Genomic DNA, 22,032 nt, shown 5'->3' with positions numbered 1-22,032 from the left:
GATTTTTGTGCAGCCCATGGGCTTGTAATTACCAACACGCTGTTCCGGCATCGGCGCATCCACACAACATCATGGATGCATGCCGGGTCCAAGCAAGAACATCTGCTGGACTACATAGTGACGGACCAGCGGATGCGAGCCCATGTCCTTGACACCAGGACCTACCGTGGAGCTGATCTGCCCTCTGACCATCGACTAGTCATCTGTAAGATGTGCCTGCCATTCTTCCACTCCGGTGGTGGGTGTATACCCAGGACCCCATTCCAACCTAAAGTGGCCTGGTCTCAGTTATCTGATGAAAGTTGCAAGCGAGAATTTCATCATCGCTTGCGGCTGGGATTGGCATCGTCCTCCACTCCTCCTGATGTCGAGGGTAAATGGGCGAGGTTTAGGACTGTGACTCATGCAGCTGCAATGGCTGCTTTGGGTACGCGGTCCAGACCTCCCCATAGACCCTGGCTGACAGAGGAGGTGTTCAGGATGGTTGAGAAAAAGCGACAGGCCCACTGTCATCGGCTACAGAATCCCACGTCAGAGAATGTGGAGGCTTACCGCAGCCTTCGCTCGGAGGTTCGGAGAGCCGTGAGGCGCTGCAAGGATGGGTGGTAGTCGCGGGTTGCTGAGGAGATTGAGTCTGCCTCAGTGGCCCGTGATCACAAATCTCTATTTAACTCCATCAAAAAAGTAATTTGCAGCGCCACACCTATTACCATCATTAGGGGAAAAAACGGTGACCCAATCTCCGACCCCCAGAAACAGGTTTGCAGGTTTTCTGAGCATTTCTGTGAGGTTCTGGGGGAGGGAAAATCCCTCAGCCAGGAAAACATCGTGGCACAAAGTGAGGATGACCCTGCTGAGGCTGCGGTGCCTCAAATATTGGAAGAAGTCACCCCCTGTGAGTGGCTGGCTGAGGTGCCATCTGTTGAGGAAGTACTGAAGGCGATCCGGAGTCTGAGACCAGAAAAGGCAGCGGGCAGAGATGATCTCCCAAGCGAAATGCTGAGGGAGGGCGGCGTTTGTGCACAGACTGCCCTATATGACATCATAACAACAGTCTGGACCACTGGATGGGTTCCGCAGGATTGGAAGGATGCCCTGGTGGTCCCCCTTTTTAAGAAGGGGGACCGCACAGACTGTAACAACTACAGGGGCATCTCACTCCTCAGTGTGCCGGGACAGGTCCTGGCAAGGATTATTCAACATCGCCTTGCCAGGCATGCTGAGGAGAGGCTTGCGGAGCCCCAATGCGGTTTCAGGAAAGGGCGGTCCTGCACAGATGCCATATTTTCTGTCCGTCTGCTACAGCAGAGGTGTAGGGAATTCCAACAAGACCTACATCTCTGCTTTATTGACCTGGTCAAGGCCTATGATACCATCAGTAGGCCTGGGCTCTGGGTTGTTCTTCGTGCTTTTGGAGTACCTGACCCTCTGCTCACGATCATTAAGGACCTTCATGATGGTGAGCGGGCCCGGGTAAAACTACGTGGCCGGGAGTCAGAGCCATTCCCTGTTAACCTTGGGGTGTGACAGGGATGTCCTCTGGCTCCCACATTATTTAACATCTACTTTGACCACGTAGTTCGTGAAGCCTTCAATAGCTGTACCGGGGGAATCTCCATATGGTACAGATATAATGGGAGGCTGATCGACGCCCGGGTGCGGTCAAGGGATGGCTCCCTATTGCTCAACCATGTTATGTATGCTGATGATTTGGTAATAACTGCTCATTCAGAGGAGGAGTTGGAAACGCTGCTGCTGAGACTGGAGCGTGCCACTAAGAGGTGGGGCCTTACCATCAGCCCCACCAAAACTAAGCACCTGCCTGGGTATTTTGTACCATCGGACACTCCGCCCCCAAAACTCCCAATCGGTGATGGGGCAGTTGTGGAGAGAGTGGAGAGTTTCCCATACCTGGGCAGTGTGCTTATGACTGGCTCCAGTTTAACAGCAGAGGTCTCACTCCGAATCAGTCGAGCGGCAATATATTTTCATCGGTTGCGTAACGCTGTGTGGAAGCTACCTGGTCTGTCGCTCCGCACTAAGCTTCAGGTCTTCTCGGCCACGGTCATTCCCTCCCTTCTCTACGCTTGCGAAACGTGGACCCCCCTAATGGAACATCTTTGCCGGTTAGAAACATTTATGCTGGCCTGCCTACGATCCATCCTGGGTTTAACCAGAATGGATTGTGTGAGGAGCTCACAAATCCTTGAAAGATCTGGGCAAGGTCCCATCGGTGAGCTCCTCCGGCGGGGAAGGCTGCGATGGCTGGGTCATGTAGCCCGCATGCCCAGCCACCGCATGCCGAAACAGCTTTTGTTTGGCCGGATTGAGGGGGCTACGCGGGCACGGCACGGGCTAGAGAAGAGATGGAGTGATGTGGTACAGGAAGACGTGGAGCTGAGTGGACTTGCCGATGACTGGTACCAGCGGTGTCAAGATCGGCCTCTGTGGAGGAGGCTCGTGATGGACGCTACTGGGCAGTTGGAGGCAGTCACCCTCCAACAACAACGGAGGGCGGAGGAGCGACGCTCACAACAACGAGCGGAGCGCCGGGTGGCTAAAGCACAGCAGGTTGCCACAGTCAGTCGACCCGTGGCACCTGGGTCTGCCCCGTGACCTCCTGCCAGCGGGCGTTCGACACTTCACGTGGCCTCAGGGTGCACATAGCCTGGCACAAGCGTCGTGGTGACGTCACCGCCACTTAGTGGCGAATGGCGGTTGTTGTTGTTGTACGTGCGTGCGTGCATGTACGTGCGTGTGTGTGCATGCGTGTGTGTACGTGCGTGCGTGTACGTGTGTGTACGTGCGTGTGCGTGCGTGCATGTGCGCGTGCGTGCGTGTGCGTGTACGTGTGTACGTGCGTGCGTGCGTGTGCGTGCGTACGTGCGTGTGCGTGCGTGTACGTGTGTACGTGCGTGTGCGTGCGTGTGCGTGCATGTGTGTACGTGCGTGTGCGTATACGTGTGTGTACGTGCATGCGTGTGTGTACGTGTGTGTGCGTGCGTGTACGTGTGTGTACGTGCGTACCTGCGTGTGCATACGTGCGTGTGCGCGTGCGTGCGTTCGTTACCCAGCACGGTGAGCCTGATGGTCTCCAGCTTGATGAAAGTGCCGAACTTCACCTTGCACGTGTAGACGCCGGCGTCGCTCGCCCGCAGCCCGGCGATCTGCAGCGACGCGTCTCTCCGCGTCGCGTTGCGGGCGAATCGCACGCGGGACGCGAAGTCCGGGTAGATGTGCCCCTCGCCCCCGGCGAACGTGGCAACCTGAGGGCAGGGGGGTGGGGGACGGACAAAAAGGGCTCCGCCATCGCCACCGCCGCCGCCGTGAGGCTATCCGCACGTACCTACACGGAGACAATTTCAACCGAGGAGATGGATTCTGGGCTTAGCAATCGTCGGAAGGATTTGACAAACCATTTGGGGTCTTAATTGATTGTTCACGCTTACAGTTACCAAGAGAGATTCGTTCATGAGGCTATCCGCACGTACAAACACGGAGACAATTTCAACCGAGGAGATGGATTCTGGGCTTAGCAATCATTGGAAGGATTTGATAAACCATTTGGGGTCTTAATTGCTTGTTCACCCTTACGGTTACCAAGAGAGATTCGTTCATGAGGCTATCCGCACGTACAAACACGGAGACAATTTCAACCGAGGAGATGGATTCTGGGCTTAGCAATCGTTGGAAGGATTTGACAAACCATTTGGGGTCTTAATTGATTGTTCACACTTACGGTTACCAAGAGAGATTCGTTCATGAGGCTATCCGCACGTACAAACACGGAGACAATTTCAACCGAGGAGATGGATTCTGGGCTTAGCAATCATTGGAAGGATTTGATCAACCATTTGGGGTCTTAATTGCTTGTTCACCCTTACGGTTACCAAGAGAGATTCGTTCATGAGGCTATCCGCACGTACAAACACGGAGACAATTTCAACCGAGGAGATGGATTCTGGGCTTAGCAATCGTTGGAAGGATTTGATCAACCATTTGGGGTCTTAATTGATTGTTCACGCTTACGGTTACCAAGAGAGATTCGTTCATGAGGCTATCCGCATATACAAACACGGAGACAATTTCAACCGAGAAGATGGATTCTGGGCTTAGCAATCGTTGGAAGGATTTGATAAACCATTTCGGGTCTTAATTGATTGTTCACGCTTACGGTTACCAAGAGAGTTTCGTTCATGAGGCTATCCGCACGTACAAACACGGAGACAATTTCAACCGAGGAGATGGATTCTGGGCTTAGCAATCGTTGGAAGGATTTGCTAAACCATTTCGGGTCTTGATTGATTGTTCACGCTTACGGTGACTTTCAGACCGCATCCATTATTTTCGTCTCCCCCCTCCTCTTTTCCGAACATAGATGGACTCGTCCATCTGAACAAACTTCCAAATCGCTCTCCGTGGTGCTGACGTTAAAAAAACCCGCCATTTTTATTCAAATTGTTCTTGCTGTGGTTTTCACACCTGACGATGATTGCTTCTTGTGTTGCAGTCGAAACGTCGTGATAATTTTATTGTTTTATATTTTTATTATTTTATTGTTTCCCTTCTACGTGGCGGTGACTTTACCGAAAGAACCAAGAATAAGACCATAATAGTTCAGTGGGCTTTACCAGGTTTAAATTTACATTTATTTTTATACTGTTCAATTGATTTGTTTTCCTATACGTTGCACTCCTGACACGTGTTCTTGTAGCCGTTTGTTGTTGGAACGTTCTGACCCACCCCATCTGTGAACAAAGAGCTTTACAGCTCATCGGATTCCTCCTGCAGTGTATATACATATTCCGATTCTGTTTCGATTTAAAGCTTTCGTGACTGCAGGGATTCACATTCTTGGTTCTTTCGGTAAAGTCACCGCCACGTAGACTGGAAATAAAATAATGAAGTCAAGTAATAATGCAATTCTCACGACGTTTCGGCCACAACACAAGTGGCCTTCTTCAGGTGAAGAAACAGGGCTATCAAGAAGACGGAGCTTGAATGAACGCTGTTAAGCAAGGACCACGTCTTTTGAAGCTGTGTGGGCGGAATTTTGATTTAAAGCTTTCGTGACTGCAGTGATTCATATTGTTAGCTCTTTCGGTAAAGTCACGTTGAAGGGAAACAATAAAATATATATAAAACAATAAAAATTTTTATTGTTTTATATATTTTATTATTTTAATATATTTTATTATTTTATTGTTGCCCTTCAACGTGACTTTACCGAAAGAGCTAAGAATATGTGTGGGCAGAGTTGAATTAGCATGTTACCATCCCACCTCCCTCTCCGGAGGTGAGGCTGGTAACATGCTAATTCAACTTCGCCCACACAGCTTCAAAAGACGCGGTCCTTGCCTGACAGCGTTCATTCAAGTTCCGTCTTCTTGATAGCCCTGTTTCTTCACCTGAAGAAGGCCCACTTGTGTTGTGGCCGAAACGTCGTGAGAATCGCATTATTATTATTTTATTTCATTATTTTATTTCCAGTCTATGTGGCGGTGACTTTACCGAAAGAACCAAGAAGGTGAATTCTGATTCTGTACGAGCCTGTGAGGGCGGCTTCTGTGTAGGAGCCTGTGGGGGCGGCTTCTGTGTAGGAGCCTGTGGGGGCGGCTTCTGTGTAGGAGCCTGTGGGGGCGGCTTCTGTGTAGGAGCCTGCTGGTGCCTGTGTAGGAGCCTGTGGGGGCGGCTTCTGTGTAGGATCCTACGGGCGCCTGTGTAGGAGCCTGCTGGTGTCTGTGTAGGAGCCTGCTGGTGCCTGTGTAGGAGCCTGCTGGTGTGTGTGTAGGAGCCTGCTGGTGTCTGTGTAGGAGCCTGCTGGTGTCTGTGTAGGATCCTGCTGGTGTGTGTGTAGGAGCCTGTTGGTGCCTGTGTAGGAGCCTGCTGGTGTCTGTGTAGGAGCCTGCTGGTGTGTGTGTAGGAGCCTGCTGGTGCCTGTGTAGGAGCCTGCTGGTGTGTGTGTAGGAGCCTGCTGGTGCCTGTGTAGGAGCCTGCTGGTGCCTGTGTTGGAGCCTGTTGGTGCCTGTGTAGGAGCCTGCTGGTGTCTGTGTAGGAGCGTGCTGGTGTGTGTGTAGGAGCCTGCTGGTGCCTGTGTAGGAGCCTGCTGGTGCCTGTGTAGGAGCCTGTTGGTGCCTGTGTAGGAGCCTGTTGGTGTCTGTGTAGGAGCCTGCTGGTGCGTGTGTAGGAGCCTGTTGGTGCCTGTGTAGGAGCCTGCTGGTGTCTGTGTAGGAGCCTGCTGGTGTGTGTGTAGGAGCCTGCTGGTGTCTGTGTAGGAGCCTGCTGGTGTCTGTGTAGGAGCCTGCTGGTGTCTGTGTAGGAGCCTACTGGTGTCTGTGTAGGAGCCTGCTGGTGCCTGTGTAGGAGCCTGCTGTTGCCTGTGTAGGAGCCTGCTGGTGCCTGTGTAGGAGCCTGTTGGTGCCTGTGTAGGAGCCTGTTGGTGTCTGTGTAGGAGCCTGCTGGTGCGTGTGTAGGAGCCTGTTGGTGCCTGTGTAGGAGCCTGCTGGTGTCTGTGTAGGAGCCTGCTGGTGTGTGTGTAGGAGCCTGCTGGTGTCTGTGTAGGAGCCTGCTGGTGTCTGTGTAGGAGCCTGCTGGTGTCTGTGTAGGAGCCTACTGGTGTCTGTGTAGGAGCCTGCTGGTGCCTGTGTAGGAGCCTGCTGGTGCCTGTGTAGGAGCCTGCTGGTGCCTGTGTAGGAGCCTGCGGACTTCTACGTAGGAGCTACGGGCGTCTCTGAGTAGGAGCCCAAGGGAGTCTCTGAGTAGGAGCTACAGGCGTCTCTGCGTGTCCGATGGGCGTCTCTGAGTAGGAGCTACGGGCGTCTCTGAGTAGGAGCTACGGGCGTCTCTGAATAGGAGCCCAAGGGAGTCTCTGCGTAGGAGCTACGGGCGTCTCTGAGTAGGAGCTACAGGCGTCTTTGAGTAGGAGCTACAGGCATCTCTGAGTACGAGCTACAGGCGTCTCTGAGTAGGAGCTAAGGGCGTCTCTGAGTAGGAGCTACGGGCGTCTCTGAGTAGGAGCTACGGGCGTCTCTGAGTAGGAGCTACAGGCGTCTCTGAGTAGGAGCTACAGGCGTCTCTGAGTAGGAGCTATGGGCGTCTCTGTGTAGGAGCTACAGGCGTCTCTGAGTAGGAGCTACGGGCGTCTCTGAGTAGGAGCTACGGGCGTCTCTGAGTAGGAGCTACGGGCGTCTCTGAGCAGGAGCTACAGGCGTCTCTGAGTAGGAGCTACGGGCGTCTCTGAGTAGGAGCTACAGGCGTCTCTGAGTAGGAGCTACGGGCGTCTCTGAGTAGGAGCTACGGGCGTCTCTGAGTAGAAGCTACAGGCATCTCTGAGTAGCGATGTGCGTCTCTGTATCCCTCTCTCTTCCTCACGTAGATGTTCGTAGTGGGCATCTGCAGGAACCACTCCACGTCCAGGACCTCGGTGTCCGTGGGGTCGCCCGTCCAGGTGCAGCCCAGCACCACCGTCTCCCCCTGCACTTTCTCCATCCACGAGACGGCTGCAAAGAGGGGGGAAAGGGGGTGGTGGTGGTGACACGGTTGTGAAGTAATATCTTCAAGTAGACTCACACAGAGACCCGTAGACTCACACAGAGACCTGTAGACTCATACGGAGACCCATAGACTCACAGAGACCCATAGACTTTACACAGATACCCGTAGACTCACACATATACCCATAGACTCACACAGAGACCCATAGACTCACACAAATACCCGTAGACTCACACAGACACCCGTAGACTCACACAGACACCCGTAGACTTACACAGAGACCTGTAGACTCACACGGAGACCCATAGACTCACAGAGACCCATAGACTTTACACAGATACCCGTAGACTCACACATATACCCATAGACTCACACAGACACCCGTAGACTCACACAGATACCCGTAGACTCACACAGAGACCCGTAGACTCACATAGAGACCCGTAGACTCACACATAGACCCATAGACTCACACAGAGACCCGTAGACTCACACAGAGACCCGTAGACTCACACAGAGACCCGTAGACTCACACAGATACCCGTAGACTCACACAGAGACCCGTAGACTCACACAGAGACCCGTAGACTCACACAGATGCCCGTAGACTCACACAGAGACCCATAGACTCACACGGAGACCCAAAGACTCACAGAGAGCCATAGACTTTACACAGATACCCGTAGATTCATACAGAGAACCGTAGACTCACACAGAGACCCGTAGACTCAAACAGAGACACGTAGACTCACACAGATACCCGTAGACTCACACAGATGCCCGTAGACTCACACAGAGACCCATAGACTCACACAGAGACCCGTAGACTCACACAGATACCCGCAGACTCACACAGAGACCCATACCCAGAGAATTACACGGGGACCGATAAGATTTTATCGTGGCCTCTTGCGTTTTCACCCGCTTGAAACAAAATCAGCTAAGGTGACCCACTCCTGGGCGGAGGGGTACGTCTATATGCACGCTGAACTTCTTTCGCACAACCGTAACGTAGCCAACCGTGCGAATCGGAAGTGCGGGGGAAGGACAAAAAAACTAAACGTTAAAAGCAGATTGTTGTTGTGGTGGTGGTGGTGGCTAGACTCTCGTTGCGAAAGCTCCCTCCTCGCGGTGGCCATGAACAACACAGAGCTGCCTCTGAGCTGCCTGCTTCTTCAAGTGACTCTCTGTGGTTCACTGGGAACGGAACCCGCGGAAGTGGACATCACAGAGCTGCCTCTGAGCTGCCTGCTTCTTCAAGTGACTCTCTGTGGTTCACTGGGAACGGAACCCGCGGAAGTGGACATCACACATTGAAGTATCACCTATGAAGTGTCACCTATGAAGTGTCACCTATGAAGTGTCACCTATGAAGTGTCACCTATGAAGCGTCACCTATGAAGTGTCACCTGAGTATCACCTATGAAGCGTCACCTATGAAGTGTCACCTATGAAGTGTCACCTATGAAGTGTCACCTATGAAGCGTCACCTATGAAGTGTCACCTATGAGTGTCACCTATGAAGTGTCACCTATGAAGTGTCACCTATGAAGTGTCACCTATGAAGTGTCACCTATGAGTATCACCTATGAAGCGTCACCTATGAGTGTCACCTATGAAGTGTCACCTATGAAGTGTCACCTATGAAGTATCACCTATGAAGTGTCACCTATGAAGTGTCCCTATGAAGTATCACCTATGAAGTATCACCTATGAAGTGTCACCTATGAAGTATCACCTATGAAGTATCACCTATGAAGTGTCACCTATGAAGTGTCACCTATGAAGTATCACCTATGAAGTGTCAACTATGAAGTGTCACCTATGAAGTATCACCTATGAAGTATCACCTATGAAGTATCACCTATGAAGTGTCACCTATGAAGTATCACCTATGAAGTGTCACCTATGAAGTATCACCTATGAAGTGTCACCTATGAAGTATCACCTATGAAGTATCACCTGTGGTATCACCTGTGGTATCACCTATGGAGTGTCACCTATGAAGTGTCACCTATGAAGTGTCACCTATGAAGCGTCACCTATGAGTGTTACCTATGAAGTGTCACCTATGAAGTGTCACCTATGAAGTATCACCTATGAAGTATCACCTATGAAGTGTCACCTATGAAGTGTCACCTATGAAGTATCACCTATGAAGTATCAACTATGAAGTGTCACCTATGAAGTGTCACCTATGAAGTATAACCTATGAAGTGTCACCTATGAAGTGTCACCTATAAAGTGTCACCTATGACGTGTCACCTATGAAGTGTCACCTATGAGTATCACCTATGAAGTGTCACCTATGAAGTATAACCTATGAAGTGTCACCTATGAAGTGTCACCTATGAAGTATAACCTATGAAGTGTCACCTATGAAGTGTCACCTATGAAGTGTCACCTATGACGTGTCACCTATGACGTGTCACCTATGAGTATCACCTATGAAGTGTCACCTATGAAGTATAACCTATGAAGTGTCACCTATGAAGTGTCACCTATGAAGTGTCACCTATGAAGTGTCACCTATGAAGTGTCACCTAAGACGTGTCACCTATGACGTGTCACCTATGAGCATCACCTATGAAGTGTCACCTATGAAGTGTCACCTATGAAGTGTCACCTATGAAGTATCACCTATGATGTATCACCTATGAAGTGTCACCTATGAAGTGTCACCTATGAAGTATCACCTATGAAGTATCACCTATGAAGTGTCACCTATGAAGTGTCACCTATGAAGTATCACCTATTAAGTATCACCTATGAAGTGTCACCTATGAAGTGTCACCTATGACGTGTCACCTATGAAGTGTCACCTATGAGTATCACCTATGAGTATCACCTATGAAGTGTCACCTATGAAGTATAACCTATGAAGTGTCACCTATGAAGTGTCACCTATGAAGTATAACCTATGAAGTGTCACCTATGAAGTGTCACCTATGAAGTGTCACCTATGACGTGTCACCTATGACGTGTCACCTATGAGTATCACCTATGAAGTGTCACCTATGAAGTATAACCTATGAAGTGTCACCTATGATGTATCACCTATGAATTGTCACCTATGAAGTGTCACTTATGAAGTATCACCTATGAAGTATCACCTATGAAGTGTCACCTATGAAGTGTCACCTATGAAGTATCACCTATGAAGTATCACCTATGAAGTGTCACCTATGAAGTGTCACCTATGAAGTATCACCTATGAGTATCATCTATGAAGTGTCACCTATGAAGTGTCACCTATGAAGTGTCACCTATGAAGTGTCACCTATGAAGTATCACCTATGATGTATCACCTATGAATTGTCACCTATGAAGTGTCACCTATGAAGTATCACCTATGAAGTATCACCTATGAAGTGTCACCTATGAAGTGTCACCTATGAAGTATCACCTATGAAGTATCACCTATGAAGTGTCAACTATGAAGTGTCACCTATGAAGTATCACCTATGAAGTATCACCTATGAAGTATCACCTATGAAGTGTCACCTATGAAGTATCACCTATGAAGTGTCACCTATGAAGTATCACCTATGAAGTGTCACCTATGAAGTATCACCTATGAAGTATCACCTGTGGTGTCACCTATGAAGTGTCACCTATGAAGTGTCACCTATGAAGTGTCACCTATGAAGCATCACCTATGAGTGTCACCTATGAAGTGTCACCTATGAAGTGTCACCTATAAAGTGTCACCTATGACGTGTCACCTATGAAGTGTCACCTATGAGTATCACCTATGAAGTGTCACCTATGAAGTATAACCTATGAAGTGTCACCTATGAAGTGTCACCTATGAAGTGTCACCTATGAAGTGTCACCTATGACGTGTCACCTATGACGTGTCACCTATGAGTATCACCTATGAAGTGTCACCTATGAAGTGTCACCTATGAAGTGTCACCTATGAAGTGTCACCTATGAAGTGTCACCTATGAAGTATCACCTATGAAGTATCACCTATGAAGTGTCACCTATGAAGTGTCACCTATGAAGTATCACCTATGAAGTATCACCTATGAAGTGTCACCTATGAAGTGTCACCTATGACGTATCACCTATGAAGTGTCACCTATGAGTATCACCTATGAAGTGTCACCTATGAAGTATAACCTATGAAGTGTCACCTATGAAGTGTCACCTATGAAGTATAACCTATGAAGTGTCACCTATGAAGTGTCACCTATGACGTGTCACCTATGACGTGTCACCTATGAGTATCACCTATGAAGTGTCACCTATGAAGTGTCACCTATGAAGTGTCACCTATGAAGTGTCACCTATGAAGTATCACCTATGAAGTGTCACCTATGAAGTGTCACCTATGAAGTATCACCTATGAAGTGTCACCTATGAAGTGTCACCTATGACGTGTCACCTATGAAGTGTCACCTATGAGTATCACCTATGAAGTGTCACCTATGAAGTATAACCTATGAAGTGTCACCTATGAAGTGTCACCTATGAAGTATAACCTATGAAGTGTCACCTATGAAGTGTCACCTATGAAGTGTCACCTATGACGTGTCACCTATGAGTATCACCTATGAAGTGTCACCTATGAAGTGTCACCTATGAAGTGTCACCTATGAAGTGTCACCTATGACGTGTCACCTATGACGTGTCACCTATGAGTATCACCTATGAAGTGTCACCTATGAAGTGTCACCTATGAAGTGTCACCTATGAAGTGTCACCTATGAAGTATCACCTATGATGTATCACCTATGAAGTGTCACCTATGAAGTGTCACCTATGAAGTATCACCTATGAAGTATCACCTATGAAGTGTCACCTATGAAGTGTCACCTATGAAGTATCACCTATGAAGTATCACCTATGAAGTGTCACCTATGAAGTGTCACCTATGAAGTATCACCTATGAAGTATCACCTATGAAGTGTCAACTATGAAGTGTCACCTATGAAGTATCACCTATGAAGTATCACCTATGAAGTATCACCTATGAAGTGTCACCTATGAAATATCACCTATGAAGTGTCACCTATGAAGTATCACCTATGAAGTGTCACCTATGAAGTATCACCTATGAAGTGTCACCTATGAAGTATCACCTATGAAGTATCACCTGTGGTATCACCTATGAAGTGTCACCTATGAAGTGTCACCTATGAAGTGTCACCTATGAAGCGTCACCTATGAGTGTCACCTATGAAGTGTCACCTATGAAGTGTCACCTATAAAGTGTCACCTATGACGTGTCACCTATGAAGTGTCACCTATGAGTATCACCTATGAAGTGTCACCTATGAAGTGTCACCTATGAAGTATCACCTATGAAGTATAACCTATGAAGTGTCACCTATGAAGTGTCACCTATGAAGTATAACCTATGAAGTGTCACCTATGAAGTGTCACCTATGAAGTGTCACCTATGAAGTATCACCTATGAAGTATCACCTATGAAGTGTCACCTATGAAGTGTCACCTATGAAGTATCACCAATGAAGTATCACCTATGAAGTGTCAACTATGAAGTGTCACCTATGAAGTATCACCTATGAAGTATCACCTATGAAGTGTCACCTATGAAGTATCACCTATGAAGTGTCACCTATGAAGTATCACCTATGAAGTGTCACCTATGAAGTATCACCTATGAAGTATCACCTGTGGTATCACCTGTGGTATCACCTATGAAGTGTCACCTATGAAGTGTCACATATGAAGTGTCACCTATGAAGCGTCACCTATGAGTGTCACCTATGAAGTGTCACCTATGAAGTGTCACCTATGAAGTATCACCTATGAAGTATCACCTATGAAGTGTCACCTATGAAGTGTCACCTATGAAGTATCACCTATGAAGTATCAACTATGAAGTGTCACCTATGAAGTGTCACCTATGAAGTATAACCTATGAAGTGTCACCTATGAAGTGTCACCTATAAAGTGTCACCTATGACGTGTCACCTATGAAGTGTCACCTATGAGTATCACCTATGAAGTGTCACCTATGAAGTATAACCTATGAAGTGTCACCTATGAAGTGTCACCTATGAAGTATAACCTATGAAGTGTCACCTATGAAGTGTCACCTATGAAGTGTCACCTATGACGTGTCACCTATGACGTGTCACCTATGAGTATCACCTATGAAGTGTCACCTATGAAGTATAACCTATGAAGTGTCACCTATGAAGTGTCACCTATGAAGTGTCACCTATGAAGTGTCACCTATGAAGTGTCACCTATGACGTGTCACCTATGACGTGTCACCTATGAGTATCACCTATGAAGTGTCACCTATGAAGTGTCACCTATGAAGTGTCACCTATGAAGTATCACCTATGATGTATCACCTATGAAGTGTCACCTATGAAGTGTCACCTATGAAGTATCACCTATGAAGTATCACCTATGAAGTATCACCTATGAAGTGTCACCTATGAAGTGTCACCTATGAAGTATCACCAATGAAGTATCACCTATGAAGTGTCAACTATGAAGTGTCACCTATGAAGTATCACCTATGAAGTATCACCTATGAAGTGTCACCTATGAAGTATCACCTATGAAGTGTCACCTATGAAGTATCACCTATGAAGTGTCACCTATGAAGTATCACCTATGAAGTATCACCTGTGGTATCACCTGTGGTATCACCTATGAAGTGTCACCTATGAAGTGTCACCTATGAAGTGTCACCTATGAAGCGTCACCTATGAGTGTCACCTATGAAGTGTCACCTATGAAGTGTCACCTATGAAGTATCACCTATGAAGTATCACCTATGAAGTGTCACCTATGAAGTGTCACCTATGAAGTATCACCTATGAAGTATCAACTATGAAGTGTCACCTATGAAGTGTCACCTATGAAGTATAACCTATGAAGTGTCACCTATGAAGTGTCACCTATAAAGTGTCACCTATGACGTGTCACCTATGAAGTGTCACCTATGAGTATCACCTATGAAGTGTCACCTATGAAGTATAACCTATGAAGTGTCACCTATGAAGTGTCACCTATGAAGTATAACCTATGAAGTGTCACCTATGAAGTGTCACCTATGAAGTGTCACCTATGACGTGTCACCTATGACGTGTCACCTATGAGTATCACCTATGAAGTGTCACCTATGAAGTATAACCTATGAAGTGTCACCTATGAAGTGTCACCTATGAAGTGTCACCTATGAAGTGTCACCTATGACGTGTCACCTATGACGTGTCACCTATGAGTATCACCTATGAAGTGTCACCTATGAAGTGTCACCTATGAAGTGTCACCTATGAAGTATCACCTATGATGTATCACCTATGAAGTGTCACCTATGAAGTGTCACCTATGAAGTATCACCTATGAAGTATCACCTATGAAGTGTCACCTATGAAGTGTCACCTATGAAGTATCACCTATTAAGTATCACCTATGAAGTGTCACCTATGAAGTGTCACCTATGACGTGTCACCTATGAAGTGTCACCTATGAGTATCACCTATGAAGTGTCACCTATGAAGTATAACCTATGAAGTGTCACCTATGAAATGTCACCTATGAAGTATAACCTATGAAGTGTCACCTATGAAGTGTCACCTATGAAGTGTCACCTATGACGTGTCACCTATGACGTGTCACCTATGAGTATCACCTATGAAGTGTCACCTATGAAGTATAACCTATGAAGTGTCACCTATGATGTATCACCTATGAATTGTCACCTATGAAGTGTCACCTATGAAGTATCACCTATGAAGTATCACCTATGAAGTGTCACCTATGAAGTGTCACCTATGAAGTATCACCTATGAAGTATCACCTATGAAGTGTCAACTATGAAGTGTCACCTATGAAGTATCACCTATGAGTATCATCTATGAAGTGTCACCTATGAAGTGTCACCTATGAAGTGTCACCTATGAAGTGTCACCTATGAAGTATCACCTATGATGTATCACCTATGAATTGTCACCTATGAAGTGTCACCTATGAAGTATCACCTATGAAGTATCACCTATGAAGTGTCACCTATGAAGTGTCACCTATGAAGTATCACCTATGAAGTATCACCTATGAAGTGTCAACTATGAAGTGTCACCTATGAAGTATCACCTATGAAGTATCACCTATGAAGTATCACCTATGAAGTGTCACCTATGAAGTATCACCTATGAAGTATCACCTATGAAGTGTCACCTATGAAGTATCACCTATGAAGTGTCACCTATGAAGTATCACCTATGAAGTGTCACCTATGAAGTATCACCTATGAAGTGTCACCTATGAAGTATCACCTATGAAGTATCACCTGTGGTGTCACCTATGAAGTGTCACCTATGAACTGTCACCTATGAAGTGTCACCTATGAAGCGTCACCTATGAGTGTCACCTATGAAGTGTCACCTATAAAGTGTCACCTATGACGTGTCACCTATGAAGTGTCACCTATGAGTATCACCTATGAAGTGTCACCTATGAAGTATAACCTATGAAGTGTCACCTATGAAGTGTCACCTATGAAGTATAACCTATGAAGTGTCACCTATGAAGTGTCACCTATGAAGTGTCACCTATGACGTGTCACCTATGACGTGTCACCTATGAGTATCACCTATGAAGTGTCACCTATGAAGTGTCACCTATGAAGTATCACCTATGAAGTATCACCTATGAAGTGTCACCTATGAAGTATCACCTATGAAGTATCACCTATGAAGTGTCACCTATGAAGTGTCACCTATGACGTGTCACCTATGAAGTGTCACCTATGAGTATCACCTATGAAGAATCACCTATGAAGTATCACCTGTGGTATCACCTGTGGTATCACCTATGAAGTGTCACCTATGAAGTGTCACCTATGAAGTGTCACCTATGAAGCGTCACCTATGAGTGTCACCTATGAAGTGTCACCTATGAAGTGTCACCTATGAAGTATCACCTATGAAGTATCACCTATGAAGTGTCACCTATGAAGTGTCACCTATGAAGTATCACCTATGAAGTATCAACTATGAAGTGTCACCTATGAAGTGTCACCTATGAAGTATAACCTATGAAGTGTCACCTATGAAGTGTCACCTATAAAGTGTCACCTATGACGTGTCACCTATGAAGTGTCACCTATGAGTATCACCTATGAAGTGTCACCTATGAAGTATAACCTATGAAGTGTTACCTATGAAGTGTCACCTATGAAGTATAACCTATGAAGTGTCACCTATGAAGTGTCACCTATGAAGTGTCACCTATGACGTGTCACCTATGACGTGTCACCTATGAGTATCACCTATGAAGTGTCACCTATGAAGTATAACCTATGAAGTGTCACCTATGAAGTGTCACCTATGAAGTGTCACCTATGAAGTGTCACCTATGACGTGTCACCTATGACGTGTCACCTATGAGTATCACCTATGAAGTGTCACCTATGAAGTGTCACCTATGAAGTGTCACCTATGAAGTATCACCTATGATGTATCACCTATGAAGTGTCACCTATGAAGTGTCACCTATGAAGTATCACCTATGAAGTATCACCTATGAAGTGTCACCTATGAAGTGTCACCTATGAAGTATCACCTATTAAGTATCACCTATGAAGTGTCACCTATGAAGTGTCACCTATGACGTGTCACCTATGAAGTGTCACCTATGAGTATCACCTATGAAGTGTCACCTATGAAATATAACCTATGAAGTGTCACCTATGAAGTGTCACCTATGAAGTGTCACCTATGAAGTGTCACCTATGAAGTGTCACCTATGACGTGTCACCTATGACGTGTCACCTATGAGTATCACCTATGAAGTGTCACCTATGAAGTATAACCTATGAAGTGTCACCTATGATGTATCACCTATGAATTGTCACCTATGAAGTGTCACCTATGAAGTATCACCTATGAAGTATCACCTATGAAGTGTCACCTATGAAGTGTCACCTATGAAGTATCACCTATGAAGTATCACCTATGAAGTGTCAACTATGAAGTGTCACCTATGAAGTATCACCTATGAGTATCATCTATGAAGTGTCACCTATGAAGTGTCACCTATGAAGTGTCACCTATGAAGTGTCACCTATGAAGTATCACCTATGATGTATCACCTATGAATTGTCACCTATGAAGTGTCACCTATGAAGTATCACCTATGAAGTATCACCTATGAAGTGTCACCTATGAAGTGTCACCTATGAAGTATCACCTATGAAGTATCACCTATGAAGTGTCAACTATGAAGTGTCACCTATGAAGTATCACCTATGAAGTATCACCTATGAAGTATCACCTATGAAGTGTCACCTATGAAGTATCACCTATGAAGTATCACCTATGAAGTGTCACCTATGAAGTATCACCTATGAAGTGTCACCTATGAAGTATCACCTATGAAGTGTCACCTATGAAGTATCACCTATGAAGTGTCACCTATGAAGTATCACCTATGAAGTATCACCTGTGGTGTCACCTATGAAGTGTCACCTATGAACTGTCACCTATGAAGTGTCACCTATGAAGCGTCACCTATGAGTGTCACCTATGAAGTGTCACCTATAAAGTGTCACCTATGACGTGTCACCTATGAAGTGTCACCTATGAGTATCACCTATGAAGTGTCACCTATGAAGTATAACCTATGAAGTGTCACCTATGAAGTGTCACCTATGAAGTATAACCTATGAAGTGTCACCTATGAAGTGTCACCTATGAAGTGTCACCTATGACGTGTCACCTATGACGTGTCACCTATGAGTATCACCTATGAAGTGTCACCTATGAAGTGTCACCTATGAAGTATCACCTATGAAGTATCACCTATGAAGTGTCACCTATGAAGTGTCACCTATGAAGTATCACCTATGAAGTATCACCTATGAAGTGTCACCTATGAAGTGTCACCTATGACGTGTCACCTATGAAGTGTCACCTATGAGTATCACCTATGAAGTGTCACCTATGAAGTATAACCTATGAAGTGTCACCTATGAAGTGTCACCTATGAAGTATAACCTATGAAGTGTCACCTATGAAGTGTCACCTATGAAGTGTCACCTATGACGTGTCACCTATGACGTGTCACCTATGAGTATCACCTATGAAGTGTCACCTATGAAGTATAACCTATGAAGTGTCACCTATGAAGTGTCACCTATGAAGTGTCACCTATGAAGTGTCACCTATGACGTGTCACCTATGACGTGTCACCTATGAGTATCACCTATGAAGTGTCACCTATGAAGTGTCACCTATGAAGTGTCACCTATGAAGTATCACCTATGATGTATCACCTATGAAGTGTCACCTATGAAGTGTCACCTATGAAGTATCACCTATGAAGTATCACCTATGAAGTGTCACCTATGAAGTGTCACCTATGAAGTATCACCTATGAAGTATCACCTATGAAGTGTCACCTATGAAGTATCACCTATGAAGTATCACCTATGAAGTGTCAACTATGAAGTGTCACCTATGAAGTATCACCTATGAAGTATCACCTATGAAGTATCACCTATGAAGTGTCACCTATGAAATATCACCTATGAAGTGTCACCTATGAAGTATCACCTATGAAGTGTCACCTATGAAGTATCACCTATGAAGTGTCACCTATGAAGTATCACCTATGAAGTATCACCTGTGGTATCACCTATGAAGTGTCACCTATGAAGTGTCACCTATGAAGTGTCACCTATGAAGCGTCACCTATGAGTGTCACCTATGAAGTGTCACCTATGAAGTGTCACCTATAAAGTGTCACCTATGACGTGTCACCTATGAAGTGTCACCTATGAGTATCACCTATGAAGTGTCACCTATGAAGTGTCACCTATGAAGTATCACCTATGAAGTATAACCTATGAAGTGTCACCTATGAAGTGTCACCTATGAAGTGTCACCTATGAAGTGTCACCTATGATGAAGGTCTGACACGCGAGGGAGACTGTGTCCAGGAAAGACAAAGCTCCCCCGTGTAGCCTTCAACAGGCTGTAGGGGCAAGTGCTGCTAGCGAGTCAGCAGCAGCAGCAGCTGCTACAACATGTGACACAGCACCACGCCCGGCCGCCTTTGTCTCCCTCCCTCCCCCCCCCAGTGGCGACGTTCAACCCAGTCGCTAACCACTGCGCCACCGCTCCCCGTTACCGCACCAGCCTCGTGTGCCAGGCTAGGTTCACTTTGAGACATCGAACACCCCCTCACAGATCCGCACCGCCCGCACCGCCCCCGCCCACCACAGTTATCAACGCCGCTCGTGCCAGGCTAGGTGCACTTGGGAAAACAGAACAAACTTACCCAAACAAACACACACACAAACACAAAGCCTCGCCAATAAGACGGCACGACCAGCGAGACAGCCGCCGACTCACCGCTCATAGCGATCGCAGTCACCTGCAGCAGCAGCAGCGGCAGCAGCAGCGGCAGCAGCAGCGCAGAGCGAGACACCGCCATAGCCGCCATCTTGTCTTCTCCTCGTCTCTCTCGCGCCCTAACGTCACGCATCACGTGGGCGAGGGGCGGAGCTCCGGTGGATTCACCCCCCCCCCACACGCAACCCCCACCCACGAAACTACCCCCACCCACGCCCACGCCCCTCACCCCATTCACCCAACCCACTCTCTCTCCCACCCCTACGCTCTCAACACGTCACGTGGGTGAGGGGCGGAGCTCCGGTGGATTCACCCCCCACCCCCTCCTCACGCAACCCCCACCCACGAAACTACCCCCACCCACCCACGGCCACGCCCCTCACCCCATTCACCCAACCCCCTCTCTCTCTCCCCCACTCCGCTCTCAACACGTCACGTGGGCGAGGGGTGGAGCTCCGGTAGACTCCCCCGCCCCAACCACGCCCCTCTTTACAAGGACCCTCCCCCTTCCCTAAGACCTCGGCAAGGTTAAAGGTCAAAAGCAACGAGCCGACTTTTGCCCGATCTTTGACCCTTACCGTCATTCACCATCATCACCGTCATCATTACCATCATCACCATCATCGTCATCATCATCACCATCACCGTCAACATCATCATTACCATCATCACCGTTATCATCATCACCATCACCGTCATCATCACCGTCACCATCATCACCATCATCACCACCGTCATCGTCACTGTCACCGTCACCATCATCACCGTCATCATTACCATCATCACCATCACCGTCAACATCATCATTACCATCATCACCATCACCGTCAACATCATCATTACCATCATCACCGTCATCATCATTACCATCATCACCATCACCACCATCACCGTCATCATCACCGTCGTCACCATCATCACCGTCATCATCACCATCACCATCAACCTCATCACCGTCATCATCACCATCACCGTCATCATCATCACCGTCATCACCGTCATCACCATCACCGTCATCATCACCATCACTGTCATCACCACCGTCACCATCATCATCACCGTAATCATCACCATCATCATCATCACCGTCATCATCACCATCATCATTACCATCACCATCATCACCGTCACCATCATCACCATCATCACCGTCGTCACCGTCATCATCACCATCACCGTCATCGTCACCGGTGGACCAAGCAACTCTCCTCACGTGACCCCTCAACAACAATGGACTACACCCACGGGCGGAGTTTTGGGGTGGGGTGGGGGGCAATGCCCCCCCTAACCTGCACACCTTCATCAATGTATGTTCAGTAGTTTACAAGTTAGGGGCGGGGGGGGTGGAAGTTTTATTAAATGGACCCGCGATTCCGAACGCGAGGGACAAAGCAAACTGGAACCCAACTGTGCTTCCATTCCGCTGCATCTTGCATAGAGAGCGATGCAAAATAATCCACCGCATTCTCCTGTTCAAACTCGACAAGTACTTATTAAATTATTACACAAACCCCCTGCCACTAACTACCACCCCCCCACCCCCCCCCCCCCCTCGGTAAATATGAAAATCAAACGCTGCCTATGAATACGACGCAAATCCTGATGCAGGTTTGTGTCTCTAGATCATCGGGCGTTCTTCATCACCCCCAGGGGGAATGCGAGATGCCCTCTCTGGGCGTGCGAGACGACACGGCCAGACGTTTCTTTAGAAGGCAAATCGGAAACACAAATCAGGCGTGGGCACGTTGGCGTTGCAGCTCTTTCTTACGTCTCAACGAGAGCATCGTGGGGGTGGGGAGTGTTTGAGGAAGGGAGGGGGAGCGGTTGTCGTGCATGGAGCGACCGGTGATGGTGCTTTAGTAGCAATGTGGAATTTCCACAGACCAATTCAGGACCTCATATTCTTGGTTCTTTCGGTAAAGTCACCGCGTAGAAGGGAAACAATAAAATTATAAAAATTAAATCACGACGTTTCGACAGCAACACAAGCAATCATCATCAGGTGTGAAAACCACAGCAAGAACCATTTGAAAAAAAAAACGCCACTTTTTTCAAATTTTCTTGCCGTGGTTTTTCACACCTGATGATGATTGCTTCTTGTGTTGCAGTCGAAACGTGGTGATTTAATTGTATTGTTTTATATTTTTATTATTTTATTGTTTCCCTTCTACGTGCTGGTGACTTT

General features: G+C 47.1%; 1 protein-coding gene across 2 annotated transcripts in view; it reads right to left on the bottom strand.

Annotated features, from left to right (window-relative positions):
• Positions 1 to 19,957, bottom strand: part of LOC142909012 (coxsackievirus and adenovirus receptor homolog) — a 43,969-nt gene extending 24,012 nt beyond the window's left edge. For both annotated transcript variants that reach the window (XM_076059688.1, XM_076059687.1), the window contains exons 1-3: positions 19,848 to 19,957; positions 7,372 to 7,499; positions 3,071 to 3,266 (exon numbers count right to left, since the gene is read on the bottom strand). In XM_076059688.1, coding sequence (XP_075915803.1) covers positions 3,071 to 3,266; positions 7,372 to 7,499; positions 19,848 to 19,938 — 415 coding nt within the window. In that variant the 5' untranslated portion in view covers positions 19,939 to 19,957. The remainder of the gene's footprint in view (positions 1 to 3,070; positions 3,267 to 7,371; positions 7,500 to 19,847) is intronic.
• Positions 19,958 to 22,032: the final 2,075 nt, after the last annotated feature.

This window comes from Petromyzon marinus, unplaced genomic scaffold (genome assembly GCF_048934315.1).
Source record: "Petromyzon marinus isolate PM22_M1 ecotype Great Lakes invasive population unplaced genomic scaffold, UKy_Petmar_22M1.pri1.0 PM_G_Scaffold_11, whole genome shotgun sequence".
NCBI classification, from domain to species: Eukaryota; Metazoa; Chordata; class Hyperoartia; order Petromyzontiformes; family Petromyzontidae; genus Petromyzon; species Petromyzon marinus.
Note: the sequence above shows the minus strand (reverse complement) of the source record. Positions and strands in the feature narration are given on the sequence as shown.